This window comes from Perognathus longimembris, chromosome 3, assembly GCF_023159225.1.
Source record: "Perognathus longimembris pacificus isolate PPM17 chromosome 3, ASM2315922v1, whole genome shotgun sequence".
Taxonomy (NCBI): Eukaryota; Metazoa; Chordata; class Mammalia; order Rodentia; family Heteromyidae; genus Perognathus; species Perognathus longimembris.
In genome coordinates, this window is record NC_063163.1 from 6,857,230 (window position 1) to 6,879,265 (window position 22,036).

Genomic DNA, 22,036 nt, shown 5'->3' on the forward strand with positions numbered 1-22,036 from the left:
TTTTACAAGACATGGACCAAATTTGGTTAATTAAGAAGTCAACATGATTCCTGCTAAATGTGGTGTCTTCAGAGAGCAAAAGTAATCAGAGAAAACTAAATTACTATCTATAGATTTCCACCCAGAGTACATTTTGCGAAAAACTAGTAAGTGAACTTGGTAATGGCCTCTCTTGTAAAATAGTGGGGGCTTTGTTTGTTTGATGATCATCATCAGTCACATTCTGTCACTTTGAGGAAAAAATATGTCATGGAATGTTCCCTACTCTATAAACCTCTAAGCCTATAGTTTAGGAAAATGCTTAGTGTAATCACAAGTGTTTGTTTACAGACCTTGATTAAGCACTGAGTACCTGCAGCTATCACTGACCAGATAAAAAGCTTTCCTTTCTGCTCCCACTTTCTTCCTCCCCTTCCTCCCTCTGTCCACTCCCTCCTCTTCCGTCTCCTCCACTTCCTTGCCCCTCCCTTCCTCTCTCCCTCCCTCTCTTTCCTCCATCTCTCCCCCTCTCCTCTCCTACTCTTTTTTGTACCCACATGCCTTGACAGTCTCATTTCCCAGAATGCAGTGTGTACTCCAAACCTAGAAACCTGCGAGTACTGCCTGTTCCCCTGCCCCCAGCCCATGGTGACATGTGCTATTTCTTCAAAGTGCCTCAGAAACACGTCAAGCAAATACCAGCTCTTAGAGCAGAATTGTGCTGTCCAGTGGCCATTCTTTTCCTATCTCTCACACTGAACAGTGAGTCAGCCTGCCCAAAATATTTATTTTGAATGAATAAAGTTCCAACTGAAATAAATTGGTACTCATTAAGAATATAGTAAAGACAGTTTCTGAAAACCTTATACAAATAATCGTAAACAAAATTGCAATAGCTGCATTACAAGAAGCAGAGGCAGTAGTATATAGCAGTAGAAAATGCTGACTTTCTAAGCAAGAAGAATTTGAACACAAGATTTAAGAGTTGCAGTAATCAGTCCTACTGAGTCTTGGAGCAGAAATTGAACATCACAGTCTCATATGAAAGTGTGTTCTCTTTCCTACAGAAGATGATGATGTCGCCCTGGGAACTTCCTTCCCTCCTTCCTTCTTCCAGGGTTGAGCTTTAAACTCAAAGTCTTGAGATTGCTCTATCACGTGAGCCACGCCCCCCAGCCTTCATTCTTCAGTTATTTTTCAGATAAGGCTTCATACCTTTTTCCCCAGGGCTAGTCCTGAACTGGGGTCGTCCTGCTCATCCCCCAGAGCAGGTACCACAGCACCGTAAACCAGCACTGCTGGTTTACAGGGTGAGATATTAACTTGCTAACCTTTTTCCTGAGCCAACCTAGAACGACAGTTCTCCTGCTAAATGCCTCCTGTGTACCTGGGATTATAAGCATGAACCATCACTCTCAGCCCTTGTAATTTCTTTCTAAATTGCTAGAAAATTACAGATGAGGAAACCAAAGCTAAAATGGTTAACGTGAGCTTTCAAAGTAGTTAAGTTGGATAATCACTGAAATGCAATGATAATTCTTGGTTTCTAATATGCAGCTCAGTGCTCTGTGCCACTAAGATTTGTGGTTAATTTAAAAGCATAGAACTCTAAAGTCCTAAGGCATTATTCGAAGCTATTATTATAGACAATTTTAGTAACAGGCTCATGACACATTTTCTTAGATCTCAAATTCCTACATAATGTTATTTGTAAATAGGGTATTTTGTTAAGAATTTTTTTTAAAAAAACCATATGCCAGGAGGATAATTAAAGCCTTTTGAGAAATAATTAACTTCTCAGAGGGATTCCAGTACTTGTTTTGAAATGTGGAAAATACTAAAGCCAGAAATGTAAAATATTGAAAATCCATGCCAATGTGTAGGTATCATACTAAGAAATGCATACCCTCAACAGGATGCACTTATCTAAGACTTTCTTTCTGTGGTTACCACTGACTTAAATAATGGTGGAAGGTCACATTCATTCATTTGTTCAGAAAGTAATTTTAAGGCATCAATTAGACATTAAGTTCTCTAGAGAAAGACAACTATGTATTGGCTCAAAGGAGATGTATAAATAAGGAGATATATTTTAAGGATTTAGCTCATGCAATTCTAGAGGCTGGCAAGTATCTTTAGGGCAGACTGGTGGGTTAGGATTCTGGCAGGTGTTTTGGGCGTACGTCCAAAGGCAATCAGGACGTTTAATGCTTTCTTTGGAAGACTGCAATCTTCTCTGAAGGCCTTTAGCTAACGAGATGATCTACTCTTGTTAGGTGGAATTGTATGCTTTACTCAGTGTCGACTGACTTACATGTTAATCACTTCTAAAAAATCACCTTTACAGAAACATCTAGGATGGAGTCTCACCAAGCAACTAGGCACCATAGTCTAACCTAAAGTTGACATATACATTTGACCATAGCCTAAGCAAGGTGACACATACATTTAAACATTTACCCATCACTGGCTATGCTTCAGGGACTGCATGGATTTAGAGGTTATTCTCGGGAGCCATTGATTTTGAGAGAAACCCAGTGAACAGAGTCGCCTTCATCCCAAGTGTTGGGAGCAAAAATCAGGGTATTTAGGGAAACAGCCTGGTCTGAGAGGTTTGAAATGGCTCCTCTAAGAAAGTGACATTTGAGCTGGAAGCTACAGGCTATAGATTGCACTTAACTAAGGAAAGATGGGAGGAAAGATTTCCATGTAGAGAAGACCCTGAAGTAAGTGGAGAAAATGGATATATGGAGACTCTTGGCAGGACAATATAATAAAGATGTTTTACAGTGTGGGAAAAACCAGATCCTTCAGGATCTTCACTATCCCATTGCAGATTTGCCAGTATTTAAGTAGGGCAAATAGGATGATAAGTCTTTCTATATACCCAGTTCCAAATGAGATTTAAAAATACATATTCATTTTGGTAGGTCACTTTGCATTTCTGGGCTTCACTTAGCCCTCTGGTAAAGAACATGACTCAAGTGTAAAGCCTCACACTAGCAAGCATGAGGCCATAAGCTTAAATCCTAGGACTTCTGTGCGTGTGTATGTGTGTGTGAGTGTGTGTGTATTTGAAGAAGTAAAGTTTTGCCTATAGGAGCAGGTATTTTGTGAATAATTGACAAGCTAACATTTCTTGCAAATCTCTAGGAAGATTTCATTGCCTGTTGCTGTTGGTCTGGATCTTATTTTCTAATGACAAGAATCATTCATTGTCGAATTCTTCTAAGACACTCTAATGGGAATGATTAAAGTATCATTTGTGATGGTTTTACATGACATTGATATTCCGCCTACGATTCATTAGTTGTGAAACTCAAACCTCTGCCCACATGCAGCAGTTGTTAATGAAAAATGGCCCGACTATTCCTAATGCCATGGTGTATTCTTTGCAGGAACGTAACCTGGAACAGCTTAGCCATCCCTGATACACACTGCTCACCCGAGCTAGAAGAAGGCTACCAGTGCCCGCCGGGATTTAAATGCATGGACCTGGAAGAATTGGGCCTTACCAGGCAAGAGCTGGGCTACAGTGGCTTTAATGAGATAGGTCAGTCTTACTTGAAAAAAACACATTTCTTACTTTCTCTTTTATGATGTTTATGAAACAGAGAACAGAATTCTATAATTGCTATATCTTGTTATGACCACAGCATAAAAACACGAATGCAACTTTTACTTCTATGCCTATATTATAGTCTATTCTACCCTACAGTCTGCCAAATGTAGGCTGTCTATGTTATATTCCACAGGCCTTTTGTTTTTAGCCTCTCTTGATTCTTAGTTATAGCATTTAAAAATATTAATTGAATAACTTTAAGAGTTGTTGACTCAAAGATAATCAAGAGTTCAGGACTCTTTACGTGTAACTCTACCCTAGCAACCAAGGTAAGTCTCAAGAAATATATTAGACATTTATAAAATAACTGAAAAATGCACTGGAGTAGACAGCAGCTAGCAAAATACTTCAGGAGTGTAAATTCGCCATGTAGATATATGGAGAATGCTATGACGTGAGTCTATTGTGCCAGAGGGCTGCATCTTGGAATGTCCTGTAAAGTCCTGACTTGCCTCTATATGCATAATGAAAAGAAGTAGCATCTGCCTTTTACTTGATTCCTTTGTCCTTATTCTAGTTCTATTCAAGTTGCACCTATTTCCTTAGTAATGTAAGAAGAATTAATTATAAGCAAGTATTTTGTACTTGGAGAATAGTTATAAAAACAGTTTTTAAGGAGTTAGTGATGGTTGTGCTGTTATTTCTTGGCTTTTACCTTTTGGTGAGAAGCTACAGCATGAGATCCTGTAGCCTGGGCTGAGTACTGGTCCAGGTCAGCGCTAGAATGGTGTATGAACTCTACATTGGGGTTTTAGGAAGTATATGTGACCATCTTGTATTGCTTGAGGGACATTTTCTTGATTTTTTAACAAAACCACAAATAAATGCTTGAATGTGGGCTGAAGAAAACACAAATAGCATTTTAAAGTCAAATTTGTAACTAACACCTTTGCACTTAATTCTTATGTTCTTATATGTTTGTGCTGGATTTCCAATATGACAGTTACATGATATTCTTCATTTCTTTTGAACAATGACATTGTTTTTGATGATTTTTTTCTATGACAGTTTTCTGATTTTCTCAAAAACTGAGAAACCAACCAACATGAAGAATTTCAATTTTCTGTACTCCAACCTATCTTGCTTTGTAAGCAATTTATTTTTATTTTTATTTTTTTGCTTGTCCAGTGGTTTGAACTCTGGGCCTGAGCTCTGTCCCTGAGCTTCTTTTTCTCAAGGCTAGTGCTCTACCACAGCACCATTCCTGGCCTTTGCTGAGTAGTTTGTTGGAGATAAGAGTAAGAGTTTCATAACTTTCCTGCCAGGGCTTTGAACTGTGATCATTAGATCACAGCCTCCTGAGCAGCTAGAATTACAGGCAAGAGCCACTGGCATACAGACTTTTTAAGCAATCTTAAATTCTTGCCAGTGTTCCTGAGATACTGTGGCTTTTCAGAGATTATTCCACTAACTTTCAGGAATGAGAAGAGGCTGTGGTATAGGCAGTAAGACGTATAGATTGGGCAGACTGCAGGAAACAAGCTCCAGCAATGCCACTAGCTAGGCTGAACACGCAGGACTGCAGTTTATGAGGCTCACTGGGAGTGCCCAGGTCTCCTGTGAAGAGTGGCCAATATTCAAGGGCTCATCTGCTCTTTCAAAAATACTCTGATCACACACACAGACCATTTGAAATGCCTCAATTTTGCCACAGTTCAGCACACTGAGTATATATCAGAGTTGGTTCATCCTTCATAACTATGGCTTATATAACAACTTCGATTAATAGAGGGTATAATCTCTCCTTGAGAAACCGTCTCCTTATTAAGAGTGTTGGATGGGGAGGAACAATTCTGGGAGATAATTTTCCTGGAAACAGTAGGCTCCCAACACACAATTGTCTTACTGAGACTAGACTGTTGATTTGCATTTGTCTCTAGAGGATTTAAATCTTGAAAACAGGAAATACATCTGATCTACATGTCTCCAGGGCTTCACACACTGTCAGCCTCCCAGGGAGCCCTCTATAAATATTTACTAATCGACAGGACAAAATGTGAGTTCCTCTGAACCCTTCAGTAACCAGGCGTGTTTGTATTAAGATATGGAGCACAATAGCAAATGGAGTTGTTTTCTTGTTCTTTTCCCTGATTTTGCCTGCTTTTGTTGGCAATATTCACTCTTCCTCATAACCTTTCTTTCAATATAAGCTAAATTAGTCTATGTGTTTCTTTGTCTCAAATGACAATTGAATTCATCATCACTGTTTGCTATTGAAATGCTGTGGACTTAATACTATAATCAAAAAAATGTTAAAATGGTCATTACAGTTTACATTAAAATGGATAGCTTTTGCCTAATATCATGTATCTCTGTAGATACACAAACCACTGTGTTTTAGGAGATTATGTTCAAAGGTCTTATGGAAACAAAAGACAATGTTTACTCCAAAATGAGGCAAAGAGATAATTTTGTTAGATATCCATGAGTATCGATTTATGTATTCAGTTGAATCTTAAACACAGTGAAGTGCCTAGCCTTGCATATGAATGTGGACTGTACACATGTATATGTAAGCAATGATGATTAATTTAAATGGAACATATTCCCTCTTATTACTAACCACATTTACCAAGTTATGCTAAAAATCTTAGCATAACTAAAGGCACAGAGGCCTCGTAAAAGTTCTGCACAAGCTTGTAATGTGCACATGGAGGTGCAAGCCAGTGAACTGCCACAACACATGCATCTGCCTTATACAGTTTTACTCTGCTCTGTCTCCGTGCATGCATAATGCTGTAATACCACAGATGGAACACCTTATAAACAACAGAACGTTATTCTTCACAGACACTGAAGCTGGAAAATCCCAGACCAACACACTGACTTATTTGCTATCCTGCAGGGACTTCCTTTTGCTGTGTATTCAGGCAATGGGAAGTGAGAGCTCTCTGACCTCTTCCACGTGACCTCCTAGACCGCAATAAGGACTCACGGTCACTCAGCTTCTGAAGGGCCCGCCTCTAAATACCACCATGAGGCCATTCGGGATTTTATCATAGGAACTTTGGAGGAATACAGTCACAGTCCATTGCACCTTACATCACTACTCCCCTAAGAAAATAGTGACAAGTATCTGTTCTTATGAAACTTGATTTTTATGACAAATACTAATAAAAAGAATCATACTCATGTCTACGAAAACGAACTGAAGGTACATTTGAAACTGAAAAATAAGATATATAGCTCATTAGAAACTTTACAGGGAAAAAAGAACAGAGTATACATATGAAAAAGCTACAATGTTTCTCAGGAAAAGAACACAGATTAGTCAACACTAAGACATAGGTTAATAAAATCACTGGACTTCAAAACTAAAGAAAGCACTCATTTGGGCATCCAGATTGAAACATGATCAAGCAAATTTTAGGGGGTCATAATTGGTGCCTGGACTTTCTTATGAATGATCAACTTTAGGATGTAATGATATGATACTCATAAATTCCTTAGGAGAAAAATGGATCAAACTCTTAAATATTTTTGAAGAGACACATTCTATAATTTATGTGAATCTTCTTGAAGGCATTCTGCCAATTTAGTTCAACTAGTTACTAGCACCAGTTTGTGGTAAGAACAAAGCTAATAAAGCTCTAGGATGTATGGAATATAATGTAAATATTACCAATGGTAATTGTCACACCCCCAATCCTCTAAACTTATTGAGAACCATGCGTTATTGAAAGGGAACATTAAAAGACCACAAAGTCTGTTGTCACACTTTCAGATTCCATGGTTGAAGCATGGCAGGCAGTAGTTTACAGAGTGGAAAGATTTAGAGATAGATAGCACCAACTCCCCTTCATGATCCATACAATCTCTATAACTTGTCTTTACCAGCTGAGATCCCAATGAATTCTGCATTTAAGGAAGAAAACCATTCAAAGATAATTTTCAGAATAGCGTGGCTTTGAGTTTTGCAAGAAGCTGTCAGCACTGCCCTACCCTTTGGCAGGATACTGATGGAAATGAGGGCTGTCCAAGCAGATCATGAACTCTTAAAAAGAAAAACAAGCAGTATCAATTCTGTCATACAGATCAGAGGAATACCATTAAAATATCAATTTCCTTCTGGAAGTAAGATGTCTCCTGCAGGAGATGACTACAAAACTATTCAGGGGCTAGTCTCAACTCTCCAATAACTGGATAGTCTAGTAAAACACAAAACATGATCAGTTTGATCAAATAACCCATTGGAAATAATTCAGTGGTAAGAGTCATCTTGGATAGTGATCAGCAAGGAAATTGACAAGAGGCCTTTTTTGTTAATCATCTTTAGAAACGTAAGAAGAAAAAAGCCCAGTTTTAAAACAGCGAGAATAAGTTAAATGACTGCAGTGCATACAGTACTGAAAACATATATTAGTTAAGTCTTTTCAGAATGCCCTAATTTATGGTTTGATCTTGCTTAGAGGTGTACTATATGTAATTTATAGCTGCATGCATTCATTTCTCTTGTATACTTAGATTTATTTTCTCCACTTTGAGATGTAAATATTTAGTTTTGCTTCCTAAATCATGCATTTCATCCAAAATTGCTTTGAAAATAGATAAGTTTATTTTGAGTTGATATTATGAATTAATATTTACTTAAATATTATATAAACATATGCCTGTCACTCCTCTTTATTAATAGTCACAAAGTCCTAGCATATGCCCTTCTAAAATATTAAGTGGAAAACCTCAGATTGTTAGCTGCATAGAAGTTGAAATGTGAATTTTGGATGTGTATAAAAATCAAAGGTGATGACTTGTAAACTTCATAAACTGTATCTGGCATCAAAAAATAATTGGTCCCTGGAAGAAAGTGTGGGGAACGAAAGAGTGAATCTGCTGGATTCTCAGGTTCACCCAAATCACTCCAGAAGAAAACTATGACAGAGGTTGAAATTTGAGCATACTATATTTTCCAAAGGAAATACTATACATTTCAGCTATGATTTACTTTAGGCCATCTTTGTCCTTTGACTAGTAATGCTGCCTGTAAGATATGGATTTTCATCCTGCGTGAACCATAAATCAGTTTTATTAAACACTGATGTGAATGAAGGAGCTGCCGTTCCACTCATCACTGGTGGTGTTACGTTCAGGGAAGAACTCCATATTATGCCACAATGATGCAGGTGTAATGTCTCTGTTTTGCTACAATATATGCTTTGCTTTAAAATTCTTCCCTATGTATTGTCATTCTTTACTCTTTTAATTAAATTTTACTGCATATGATACTAAAAATGGAGATAAGATATGAAGAAAATTACTTTGATTCAAATAATAATAAAATATGAATTGACTTTTGTGGATGCTGCTGCCAAAAATTGATGTATTAGATTTAACTGTGGCTAAACTATGTTTCAAGCTGCTTAGTAGAACTATCAGCTGAGAACGTTACAAGAGAATAGAAAATAAGCTGATTTATTACAGATGTACGTGTTTTATTGCAATTGCTTAAAAAAGCCACAATCAAGACTAATTTGTAAAACAGGTAATTGAGATTCATAATGCTTTCAGAGAAAGCACTGAAGGTGTGCTTACCTTGCATTTATCTTTATATTTAGTGCTACCAGTGGAATTACTTATTGATCTTTATGGAAACACACACACACACACACACACACACACACACACACACACACACACAGAAGAGTCAATAAGAACAACAGAATTCGACCCAAAGGGTGTATGTATATTTTACTGTTTTAAGTCTAATACTCGTTTTCTGAAGAAATTACTCTATCATGGGGCAAGGATAATCTGACCTTTTTTCCTCTCTTGTCTAATAGAGAATAAGGTCATGAAACTCACAAGAGAAACTGTGAGTCAAACTGATAAAACCCTGCAGCAAACCCCATGATTTTATCATGTGTCTGGGATAGATTGCAGCTAAAGTATGAGTTTGTTTTTAAAGGCCTGAAGTCTGAGTTTTATTAGATTCTGGTATTATTCAGAATGTTGGGAAGATAGGTGCTTTATAGGTGGAGGCTGTAAATGTGATTAAGAGAGATAACCTCTGTCTGGTGTCTAGCAGCTGCTGAGAGTTCCTACTAAATAGATTTTAAAAAGAATACTGCCAGAGGGGGTTTTCATCATCAGACAATGAAAAGAGACTTGAAAAGTGGACTTCTGAGGGCAAAAGGGATGGTGGTTTTTTTTCTTACAATACATAGAGAATAGTATGTTATGCAGTATCTAGTAGTTCCTAAGAAATGATCATTTATGGTTATATTTGGTATGCTTATAACATACAAAATTATATCATGAAACGTGCTTATTCTATAGGAAAGTACCAAGAATTGTGTCATTTGTAATTCTTTTCTTTTCTCCTTTTCTTCCTTCTTCTTTAAAAATGTTATGGTATGAAGTGAAGTGTTTTCAATTCTTCCCTTACTAAAAAATATTTCAGTGATTTTTTTTAGCATTTAATATAATAATAGGAATACACTAACAGATATATGTTTTGTAAGAATAAGGAATACAGAATAGATATGGTTTTTCTTTCTCATCTTCATCACATTAATCATACTTGTTTTAGACTATTTTCCCTATCGTTGTGAGTTTTTGACCTATCCTTTGTAGTAGCCCATTATCTTGTGGGGGTCACGCTATTTGGCCGTGAGTTTATCTTTACTGGGCTTCTGGTTCAGAGGCATCTGGCCTACACTATTGCCTGAACTGGGTTTACTACAATTTCCTAGATCCCAACTACTGGGAAACTAATCCCTCTGCTACTTTGGGGACTAAGAGAAGGAGGACCCCTGAAGTATTTGCACTGTACAGGGCAAAGCAAATCTGGGTATCCCAGCGGTGGGCCCAGGGCTAGGGCCTCCCTTTGTCTGGGAAGACTTGGCCCCCATGGATCACGAGAAGGCAGGACCTATTTGGCGCTGGAGGGTAGATTCTTCCCGTGTCCATGGGAAGTGCAGAGCCCCCTCTGGACTTTGCAAGTCTGTAGAGACGCGGTAGCACTTGGGCCTGCCTGCTCCTGTCTGCTGGCCGTTCCAGCTGCGAATCACAGGCCTTCGAGTTCTCATCACAGGCTGGACTTCACGTTTGCAAGCTCTCACTGCCGCATGGCTTGTCCACATTATATCGATCTCTTTTAGACACTCAATAATTATTCACCTTTATAGGTCTGCTTCTCTCATGGGTTGGACAGCAGGTAGGGATGGTGAAGGAAGGAGGTATCTAACGAGGCAAAACAAGCCCATTGATCTACAGCTTTTGCTTTTTTCTCATTTTAGCCTTTTTATATAACAACATGATCCACTTTTCTTTGAAATGATATATATATATATAATATATGATTAGATTTATACTATATGTAATGCATTTTTGTGTTCATTCTAAAAATTTGATGAGTAAATAACTATTTACAGGCATTTAAACTTGTACGAAGATTTTTAATGTTATGGTGTATTCTTTCTAATATTAAATCATTATAGCAGCCAGTATAGCTTGGTAAGACAATTTATCAGTGATTTATGTAAAAACAGAAAATAGAGCAATGAGATAAGACTACAAATAAGCAATGATAATTGTGTTCATGGTGTGTGTGTATGTGTGTGTGTGTGTGTGCGTGTATATGTTTGTGTTTGTGTGTTCCAGTCCTGGGGCTTAAACTCAGGACATAGGTGCTGTCCCTGAGCTTCTTCTTTTGGTTAGTTCTCTGCCACTTGAGCCACAGCTTGACATCCAGCTCTTTTCAGTAATTTATTGAGGATGAAAGCCTTACAGATTTTTCTACCTGAGGTGTCATCGACTATGATTCTCAGATCTCAGTCTTCTGAGTAGCTAGGATCAAAGGCCTGAGCCACCAGCGCCCCGCAGCTATGATAATCGCAGAGCACCGCGAACAATTCTGATGGTTTAAAATTGGAGGTTCTTAATCCTTTTAATATTAATAGTAACACACGTTCGAATACTTTTGCTCTCCACATAAGCGTGTTAGCAAATAAAACATAACACGAAATTAAAACCTAACTCCAGAATTAACGAAACATAAAGCTAGTACATTTTCCCGGGAAATTCTTATTGTTCTGTATTTAATAACAATAATTGTGTATATTTGTGAATATAAATACGCTATTTCATTTCAAAGCGAGTGGGGGAGGGCAAAATCTTGACATCCTCTCAAAGTTGAACAGGAGATTTTTCAGGTAAAGAACATGTGGGAGGCAGATGTTGGGTGTGAGTCGCATCTCTGTGGCACACTGCTCCAGTGTGAGCTGCACTAACTGCTGTACTAACTCCATTCTAAGGGAAGGGAGCTGTGGTTGTCGTGAGCACCAGCAGCCCCCTGGAGGGGCAGGGATAAGCAGCCAGGAGTGTAACCGCCATGTCTCCAGGGTTAAGCCACAGTAGCGAGGGAGCTTCTCAAGACCAGATGACAGTACTCTGTGTGGGGATACAGTCAGTATCTTACTAGGTAGGTAATAGTGGACAAGCTCCTTCACCTTCCTAGTCTGTAGAGTAGGGGAAACTACATGCATGGGGCAGAGGGGAACAGCAAGGTTAAGGGAGCCTACTCTCATCCTCAATCCCAAGAGTTCTCAATACAATGTAACTGTGATCATTGTTTTCCCAAGGTACAAAATTACTAAGTAATGAGTGAAGGAATTATAGCACACACAATTCTAGGGTCATTACAATAAAACAGAAAAAATAGGATTTGTATTCTTTCTACAATATGACCTCTTTTCATTCGTGTGTGTGTGTATGGTGTGTGTGTGTGTGTGTGTGTGTGTGTGTGTGTGTGTGTGTGTGTGTGGTGTGTGAGTCCTGGGCCTTGGACTCAGGGCCTGAGCACTGCCCCTGGCTTCTTTTTGCTCAAGGCTAATACTCTGCCACTTGAGCCACAGTGTCACTTCTGGCCTTTTCTATATATGTGGTACTGAGGAATCGAACCCAGGGCTTCATGTATACGAGGCAGGCACTCTACCACTAGGCCATATTCCCAGCCCCCTCTTTCCATTCTTAACACTCAAGACCATCTAGCATAACTTTTAAGTATACTTTAATTTCCCTGTGCTAATAAGTAAATCTAAACTGTGATAAATAATAATAGATGAGTTAGGCATCCGAAGAGTTTGCATAAACGCCCAAGTCTCAACCAAATTTCTAAAACCAAAATCTTATCTTTCTTGGTTTGAACAGAGTACCTTGCATTAAGTTTGTTGTTGTCCAGTAAGCTGACTTTTACAAAGTTTTCTTAAAGGAGGCCAGAAGGGACAGAACTTAAGTCAGAATAATTGATGGTGCCTCTTACATATTCTCACCATCTTGTGTCCTGGCCACACTGCATTTTAACCTACAGGAGGACACCTGCAGGGCCTAATTACCTTGTATCTGCCCATGATCACACTTCAAAGCCTCAGAAGAAAATCAGCTATCAGAAAACAGCCAGCACAGTCTGGACAGAGAACAAAGGAAATGGGTAAACTTGTTGTGGAAATGAGATTGAGACCTTTCCAGAGGAGGTGACATTGCCCTAAGCCGCTGGGAAGAGATGCTGGGAGGACATCTTGGTAGCAGCTACACAAAATCAAAGGGCAGCAGCACCCTGTACTTGCAGTAGGAGTAGTCTAGATTTGTGAAGGTTTATAGAGAGCCAGGCATGGTAGCGCATGACTGTACTCTGAGTTACTTGGAAGAAAAGAGTTGGGAGGATCTCGGTTTGAGTTTTACTGGGATCTGAAGAACAAACTAGCCTAAGTAGCAAACTCTTATCTAGGTAGCAAACCCTGAAACTCTTATCTCCAATTAACCAGCAAAAAGCTGAAAGGTGAGTTGAGTCACAAGTGGTAGAGTACTAGCTGTGAGGGAGAAAGCTCAGGATAGCACTCACAACCTACGTTTAAGCCCCTGTGTCAGTACAAAAATGAAATAAAATTTTATAAGGATCAAATAACTACAGAGGAGCCATGGAAGGAGAATCCAGGAACATATTGTACTTCTGCTGAGTGTGCAAAGTTGCATTGTGTTGTTCACACTGAAGATTAAGAACAGATTGGTTGGTAATATCAACAGATGATGACACACTATATTTCTAATTTGTTTGTTAATTTTTGGCAAGGCAGAACCATTTACTCTAATGAAGATAAATGGCCAAGCTCTGTAGTTATAAGTGATTTAAGCCTTATCATCTGCCAAGAGATTTGGCAATTTCATTATTTTTTGTCACTATCTACTACTCCAAATTAATTGTAAGTTGACTTTTTGATACATTGATGCAATTAATAGTACATTTTATGTTACTTAAGCATACATGAGATAAGATCACAAGATTCGTGATGATAAAAACTATTAATAAAGCTAGGGTATCGTGATTACTTTTTGACTTACATTTCTAGAATTAAAAAAAATTAATTACAGGGTAAAATAGCATAGTTGTTTCACTTTAACATGTACACATAGAGTTTTAAACTATATTACCAATAAAATTTGTATAGCAGTTTAAATAAATGGGCCCTATATAAATTTAGTGGTAGATGTTAGCAGTGAAATTAAATATAGAAGATCAACTCCAACCTTTGACTAACAGTCAGGACCTCAGAGAAGGCTTCATGCCAAATACTAAACAGATGATTTCTTTGATTTTCTTTTTAAAGATACTGAATTGATAAATGGAAAGTGTTTCTTAATTTGTCTTTGGGAATAGTATAAAAGTATACCTTAAGGGATTTTTTTTTACCAATACTAAAAAAGTTATATACCATGGAGCCTACAATTTGATTGTATACTATCAAATAATTTTTGCACCATCATTTACACACTTGTACCATATAATTTGTTTTACTTGGCATAAGGTGTGTTTATACATTGTGGATTTAAATGTTGAGAAATAGGGTCATGTCATTATATTTGTGTGAACTCCTGTTGTTCCACATGCATGTAACATACTACAAACATGTACAGAAAACAAGCGCCATGAAATTAAATCTAGTTACTATATACAAACATAATGGGGTTTGCCAGGTATGGAAGCGCACACCTGTAACCTCAGCACTCAGGAGAGAGGCCTACCTGTGCTGTCTATGCTACACAGCAAGACGCAGTCTCAACAAACTAAATGAAACTAAAATTCAGAGTCAACAACACTTACATAACAAAATGCTGTGTGAAGTCAGATGCGTACTTTTCCCTTTTAAGTAGTTAAAACTTACGAGTAGACATAGTATTTTACTTCTGTTTGACTTGTAAGATGTTAAAGCAACATATTTCTTGAATTTAAATGCTTGATTATAGAAGTAAACATTTCACTTGCTTCTTTAAACTACTAAAACAACAAACAATGTATGTTTTGATGACAACTTCCAGTTTGGGTCCTCTTTCGGTATCTCCAGAATAACATTTTTTAATGAGTTAATCTATATTCTTTCAGAATTTCAAAATGATTTGCATATGGATGCATATGGATGCTTATGTAAAATATATGAAGTGTTTACATATTATGCATTTGAATAAATGTATATGTGAAATGTTTGCATCCTATACATTTGAATAAATAGGCTCCATTTTATTTAGTTTAGCTATGACTATCACATTATATTCAACATCTTCATCTTTTTGTGTGTGATTACAGTCATTAGAGTATTAAATATTCACGCATGAGTCATGCAATGAATTAGTAGTTCTATATAATAGATATGTGGAAATGGAGCTGCTGGATATGCACATTTTCATTTTTTAAGTATATACATCTACTTTTCTCCTGGATTCCAAAGAATCTGGTCCCCTTACAGTGTACCGTGTGTGGTATAATCAAATGCTTAAGTTTAGCCAAGGAAACAGGTGAGAAGGATATTTCTCCACCTTCCTAATAAGTTATGGGGTTATAACCAAATTTAAACCATTTTATTTATGTCTGTTGCCAATCAGCTTTGTTCAGTGCATGTTCTTGGCTCATATTTTTCCTGGATTGTTGATCTTACTTTGTTTTCATACGTGACCCTTGTATATTAAAGTTATAGGTTTTGGGTTTGTTTTTTTTTTTGAGTTAACAAATGATAGAATGGCAGAAGCCCAGAACTCAGAATTATGTGTGGAATTCTAAGCAGAAACCATGTTCTGACTGAGGATTAAGTCTGGGACAAAACCAGTAGAGTAAGGTATTGAGAGATGGCACCAAATCAAGAATGAGTTGTACTCTCGTCACTGTCAAATGGTTGCCATTTAATTCAGAAATTAGCAGTATTGCTCTAATGACTGAAAATTTGGATGCTCTTTCTTTTAACCATGAGAAAGCACTATCTGTATAGAGAAGATAGGTGACAAGGAATAGTATTAAAAAGGTGTTAGAATCAAAGGAAAGGGGGAATAGCCTTCCTAAGAGGGCCAGATTTGATAGCTGTCTCCATTCCAAGAATAAAGTACAAAAATAATCATGAGTAGGTCCATCAGCACATCTGTCAGGAAGAAGGTTGGGGCTCTGAAAGCTGAGTGCTGACAGTCACAGAAAATCTTTTGAGAAGGTTTCCAAGAACTAGAAGGACGGGTAATGGACCATTCCTTATAATTGGTATCCTAAAAGGCAGTAAACCATCTAATGGGATACAAAAATAGGGCCTTTTTCTTTCCTACCCTAATATTCTTCTATAAAAAGCTAACTTTCTGTGGCAGTGGAAATAATAGCACACAGCAAGAATTCTACTTTGTGACATTATCGAGCATCTCAAGTGTCTGAAAGGTACAAAGCTAAAAACCAAATGATTTCAGATGGAAAATGTCCCAGAATCTGGTTTTTATTTCTAAAACAGAAATACAGGAAGAAAATACCGACCTAAATCTAAAATCAAATATAAGTGGCAACCAGAGGCTTCCAGATTACATTTTATTTGGGAATGCTAAGAAATTATAATTTCCTCACTTTCAAGATTAATATTAGTAAGTTATAATTTGAGGAAGCTAGGAAAGGTTTCAACACTCCTTTGTGGCTGAGAAATTGCCACATACATGACAAGACAAACAATTTCAATTTTAGCAACCACTTATTGATGAGTTATTGAAAATTCTAGAGCCTTCTTTAAAAGTTCTTTTAAAGAACTTTCCTTAACTGCATACAATTCTTGCCTTTTTCACCCACTAAAGATTAAAGGGACAATTAAGTCTTGGACTTAATTGTGTTTTTTGGTTAAGACAAAGTCATTTGAAAAAAAATCAATCTCAGGTAGCTCTCTCAGAACAAAGAGTCCTAGATGGTTCTTTTTTAAAATTCGTTTTATTTTTAAAACTATTTTATACCAAGTTTGGTATAGCTTGCCTTTTACCTTTAGTTGAATGATTGTTCTGTACTGTTGGTCAAGTAGAGAACAGTGCTGAGTAATTCGCGCTTTTCTGTGGGCCATGGCTGAAGGTGCTGAATTGAAGCTGGACCTTGAACATAGCTGCATTTGTAGAGACTGGGGAGTCACAGTGATGGAAAGATGCGGGCTGCAAGAGACACCATCTGTCACAGAAAGGGCTCAGCAGTAACAAGCCACCTGTTGCTCTACCGTGCTGTCCCCTGCCCGCAACTTTCACACGCACTCTTCATGTTTCTCTGCTAGCTATCTGACTCATGAAAATACCTAATAACTAAAGCATTTTATTTATTGGTGTTGTGTTGTTTGTAGTGCTGAGTCTCATGCTTGCTTGGCTAGCTCCAGCCCTATTTTCACGGTGGTAGCACTGTTTCTTTAGATTCAGATAAAGTCCCACTTCCTCCCTGGACATGTGTCTGAGCAAAGACCCACCTACTTTTGATTTCCCATGGGTATGGGGCTGTAGGTGTGTGCCCCGATTTCAGACCTCTCCCTAGAAATGGAGTCGTGAGCACTTTTCAGCCCAGACTGGCCTGGAATCAGAGCCATCTCCATCTCAGCCTGTCTTGTAGCTTGGGAAGAGAGGTATACCTCACATGACCCAGCTGTGCTACCCAGCCTGACCCGAAACCACTCATGCTCCTCCTGACCTCAGCCCCCATGTAGCCAGGATTACAAGAGTGAGGCATTGGCATCCAGCTAACGAACCATTGAAACCTACACCATACATGAAAATGCTATTCTTTGATTTATATCTGACTATTTTATTTCTAGTTCAGAAAAATGTTTTATTCCTTCAGCATTCAATCATAGTTTTTTAAGGACCTTATCCCCAACTTTGTTTTTTATTTATTATTGGGATTGGAGAGTTAAGACTGGGATTTAAACACTGAGCTTAGAGCTTGCTAGACAGGTGCTCTATCACTTGAGTCACATCCTATCCCTTTTATTGTAGTTATTTATCAGGAAATGTCTTACTTTTTTCTGTGGCCAGTCCAGAACTTGGATCCACCTACTTTTGTTTTCATTGACAGTGTAAAACTGCCATACCAAGCTTATTGGTTAAGTTGGGGATATGCTAGCATTTTTTCTGGAATAACCACAAGCTGAGATCTTTTCTGTCTCCCTCCAAGTAGCTGTAATTCTAAGTGTGGACCGTTGTGGCCAACCCTGGCATTTATCTTTAAGTGACATGAGAATCCATTGGAACATTGAGACAAGACTGTTTAGAATCACTCTGCCTACAACATAATGACTCAAGGAAAGCTACGGCAAACCTGTAGCCACATAGAAGAAGCCATTGTAGTTCAAGGAAGAGGTGACAAGATGGTGGTGGTGGTGGGAGCTATTAGAGAAGATTCAGATGCATTGTGCCTGTTCTATAAATGATGTTCACTGAGAAATGGCCTGGGTGTGGAGGGAAGGATCACCCCAAGTGAAGGGCAGAATTGACTGACAGAAGAATTGTTCATTTCCAGAACAGATCTCTGTTTTAAGTTTGAAGAGTCTGCTGAAGTTGAAAGTGCTGTAGCTGGCAGGATTTTTTTTTAATCATTTATCTTCTTATTTTATAACAGGAAATGTGATTGAATAATGAAAAGGGCACAGACTTAAAGTTTTTAAAAGTTACTTGGACTAACTAAGGAGTCATATTGACTTGTCAGTTTTTTTTTTGTCAAAAAAATACTAAGTCACCAGTAGCTGAAATGAAAGTCTTTCCTATAACCTAAAATGGAAGCATTTGCAAAGTCTACATGATATTAATTTCCCTTCAGTCAGACAGCATCTCTCTAAAGTTTTGCTGAAAATCAAGTTGAACTCTTTTAAGAATTCCTTGCAAATAGACAAAAAATAAAGACTTTCTGGTTGGGGGGGGCTGAAGTAACAAAGTATATGTGACGGCAGAAAAGCAAATTGATCTCTACATTTTGTCATCATGGATACAAATGCAGCATACTTGTGATGATTATCTAAAATACTCCCTTTTCCAACAGTAAAGAATTCTCATATTTCCTTGCCTAGAATAACAAAGTCCGGGCTTGATACTCTCCCAAGTAAGCAAATTTCTGTGAATGTATTTGACTTTGGTAAAGTTGGATTTTATGGGTACCAGCAAGTGTGTGTGTGTGTGTATGTATGTGTATATACTTGTGTATGTTTGCTATTGTTAGGACTTTGCCTATGTTCAAACATTTCCTTCAGTAAGAAAAACTTTAAAAAGCTTTTAAGAACCATGAAATGAGAACAGTTAAAGTCTTGGGAATTTTTTTTCATGTTTCTGAATCATGCCATTAGTCATGGAACCCAAACCCTATATTTCAAAAGTATTCTCATATGTAAAGTATCTCTTTTGATCATTTCAAGAAATTGTAAGCAACTCTTTTTAGCAAGTCTTTATGTAACATTACATGTAAATTTCGCCTTGTTATCTTAGATTTTAGGGGAAGGGCTTCTATAGAAAACGAGTGCCTATGGTTTGGCAAGGTTAATAGAATAATTTTGTGAGGGACAAACAGAGCTATTTTACAGAAAATTATTTTGGACATGGCTATGCTGTTTCCCTGAAATTTCGACTCCAATCCATATATTTGTATGTGATCCTAACATATCGATGTATTACAGTTTAGACATCACTTTGTTACCTTTTGAAAGTTGTTGACATCTTTTGAAGGTGAAGCCATTTCTGAGAACTTTGCCTCTGGCCCATGAGCTACTTGAAATATTTCTCTGTGTAATGGGTGAAACAAAGGAAGTCTGGGAGGGAGTCCCAGAGACGATGGTCCAAGTAAAACACAAGCCGATTTTATTCAGACGTCATTACCCTGAGTTGGTGGGAAGATAATTGTACTCTGACCCAAGAGGTCCTCCCAAGGTACAGGTGTGCTCCTCGGCTCTGCTATCCTCAAGGCACACTTTCCAAGTCTGCCTCGGGAAAAGCCTTCTCTCTCTAGCTGGTAGTAGAAAAGGATTCTTGTAGATGACTGGAGGTTATCCACATGAGCAAGCACTTTGTCACAAGGCCACACCTCCACACAGGAAATTCCAAGAAATATATTCCCCAGCTGGGCAGCCACAGGCCCAGGCAGAAGGAAAGAACAACGTGTCTTAAGGATTAAATAAGCAAATTCCTGCCACAGGGTTAAATAAGCAAACCATAATATATTCCTAAAATAGCCACGTTAGTTAAATCAAAACAAAATTATTCTTATACAATACTTTCTCTTCTTAATATTACTTCTCAAATAATTATACTTGTGTCATGAAACAGGGTGGTAGTTAGACTTTCAGTGAGCAAAAATATGGCTGGAAGGTACATCTGAAACTAAACAAGAGTCCCTTGTGAGTTTTATGTTGTGTCAACTTACTTAATAGATTAGTGAAGGGAAGAAAAATCTTGCTGGAGTCTGGGTATGATTTCTGAGAGTGTATAAACCTGTTTCTGTCCATTCTTGTTAGCCAGTAATCTGAGGAGCTCAGAGAGAGTTGGAGAGACGGCAGAGATGTTTTTCCACCACCCCAATCTGAAACTCAAAAGAACTATTGCTAATCCAAATGCACAGAAAGGAATTTTTCTCTTCCCCTCCCTTCCCAGTCCTTGAGCTAGTCTGTTGAACGTTAAAAGCAGAACTTTTGCTCCTACAAAGTGTACCAGACAGGAATTTATTCAAATTCCTCAAAACCAGGCCAGGAAAAGTTCAGAAGTTTCAGGCATGCATGGCAGAGGGGGCAGAGCATGGTGTGGTGGCAGGGTGAGTCATTAAATTATTGCTTCAGGCTTACTTTTCTGGGCATACTCAGGGATGTGTCTTAGCTTTCCTGAGCCATGGTCTCCTCGATGTTAATAACAGACAAATAGGAATGAACTTGGCAGTGTGTTGATACAGAATTAAAACATAGAAAGGGCCTATGTGTAAGAAAATAACTCTCCCCATTGGCATAATCTCAGAAAGACCTAGGGAGCTTAGCCACAGAGTTGCCTGTGGTTTCCTAGGTTAGGGCTGTGGAATGGAGCTGTCCATTGCTTTGTTATCCTAATGCCTGGAGCTTTTCAACAAAGACTAGCACTCAGAGATCTGAGCTAGCACTCAAAGATCTATGGAATGGAGTAGAAAAGAGACCAGGCTTCCTCTGGTTATGAAGGTCATCTGGTTATGAAGCTCCTCCTTCTGATACTAATGTCAAAGGTGGTTAACGTTTACCAGTAGCAGGACCTCCGTGCCTACCCTTTATCTGTGTCTTTCAAGAGCATCTGTTCAAAGCCCCACTCTTTATCCTATTAGCTACCGAAAGCAATCTGGCTTCTTAGAGTCCAAGATAATGCACTGGATGATAATATCAAATTTCCAACACACAAGGAAGATCTGCTAGCAGGAGTAGAGGGAAACGCCAACCTGTAGTGCCCCTTCCTAGCCAGATTGTCTTCAGCAAATGATGTAACCGTCTAGATTCTCTTTCTTTATCTCCTCTGGGAGGATGCTTTGAGGACAAATGAGAACTACATTCTGGTGCACCCCAACTTGTTTCGTCTCAGACATTCCAGTTCATCTAGTGACCTGCGTGACCGGTGTCTTGCCACCTGTCTATGTGGTAGGGGCACCAGGAGGAAGGTGGAAGCAGAGCTATGGATGGAGAAGGCTGTGTGCACGGTATTCTAGGGGGCGTCAAGGGGCTTCCCAACATGGGCAGTGCAACTGTTGTTCACCTTCTGAGCAGCAATAGGAGAGAAGAGTCACCAGAAACAATCAAAGAGGGTGGTGCAGAGCAAGCAGAAGCCAGGCCTGGGAGAAGTAGAGCCACACAGCGAGCAACCAGTGATCCCTCTGGCAGGGAGTGGGGGCTCAGCGATGGGTGACCCCATCTGGCTACAAGGGCTGCAGCCCTTGCTCACACCCAGGTGAGGTGTGTTGCAATGGGCATCCGGAACGCGGGCAGCCGCCGCCTGGCTTCAGGCACTGTCTCTTAGTTCAGTTGTCCTCTCCTGGAAAGTCTCCAAGCTGGCAGATGAGCTGGCTGGCCAGCTTTCCGTCTGTTGACATCTATAATTGTGGCTCTCCTCATGTTGCCACATTCCCTAACCAGTATCTCTATCGAATATTACTGCCTGGTTTTCTCCCTGACCTACTTTCACAGTTCACTTTTAAAT

The 22,036-nt window shown here is 38.6% G+C and overlaps 1 protein-coding gene across 1 annotated transcript in view; it reads left to right on the forward strand.

The window, feature by feature from the left end:
* The window catches only part of Nalcn (sodium leak channel, non-selective), a 212,017-nt gene that overhangs the window by 36,289 nt on the left and 153,692 nt on the right, over positions 1-22,036 (forward strand). The window contains exon 7 of the mRNA XM_048341128.1: positions 3,378-3,532. Coding sequence (XP_048197085.1) covers positions 3,378-3,532 — 155 coding nt within the window. The remainder of the gene's footprint in view (positions 1-3,377; positions 3,533-22,036) is intronic.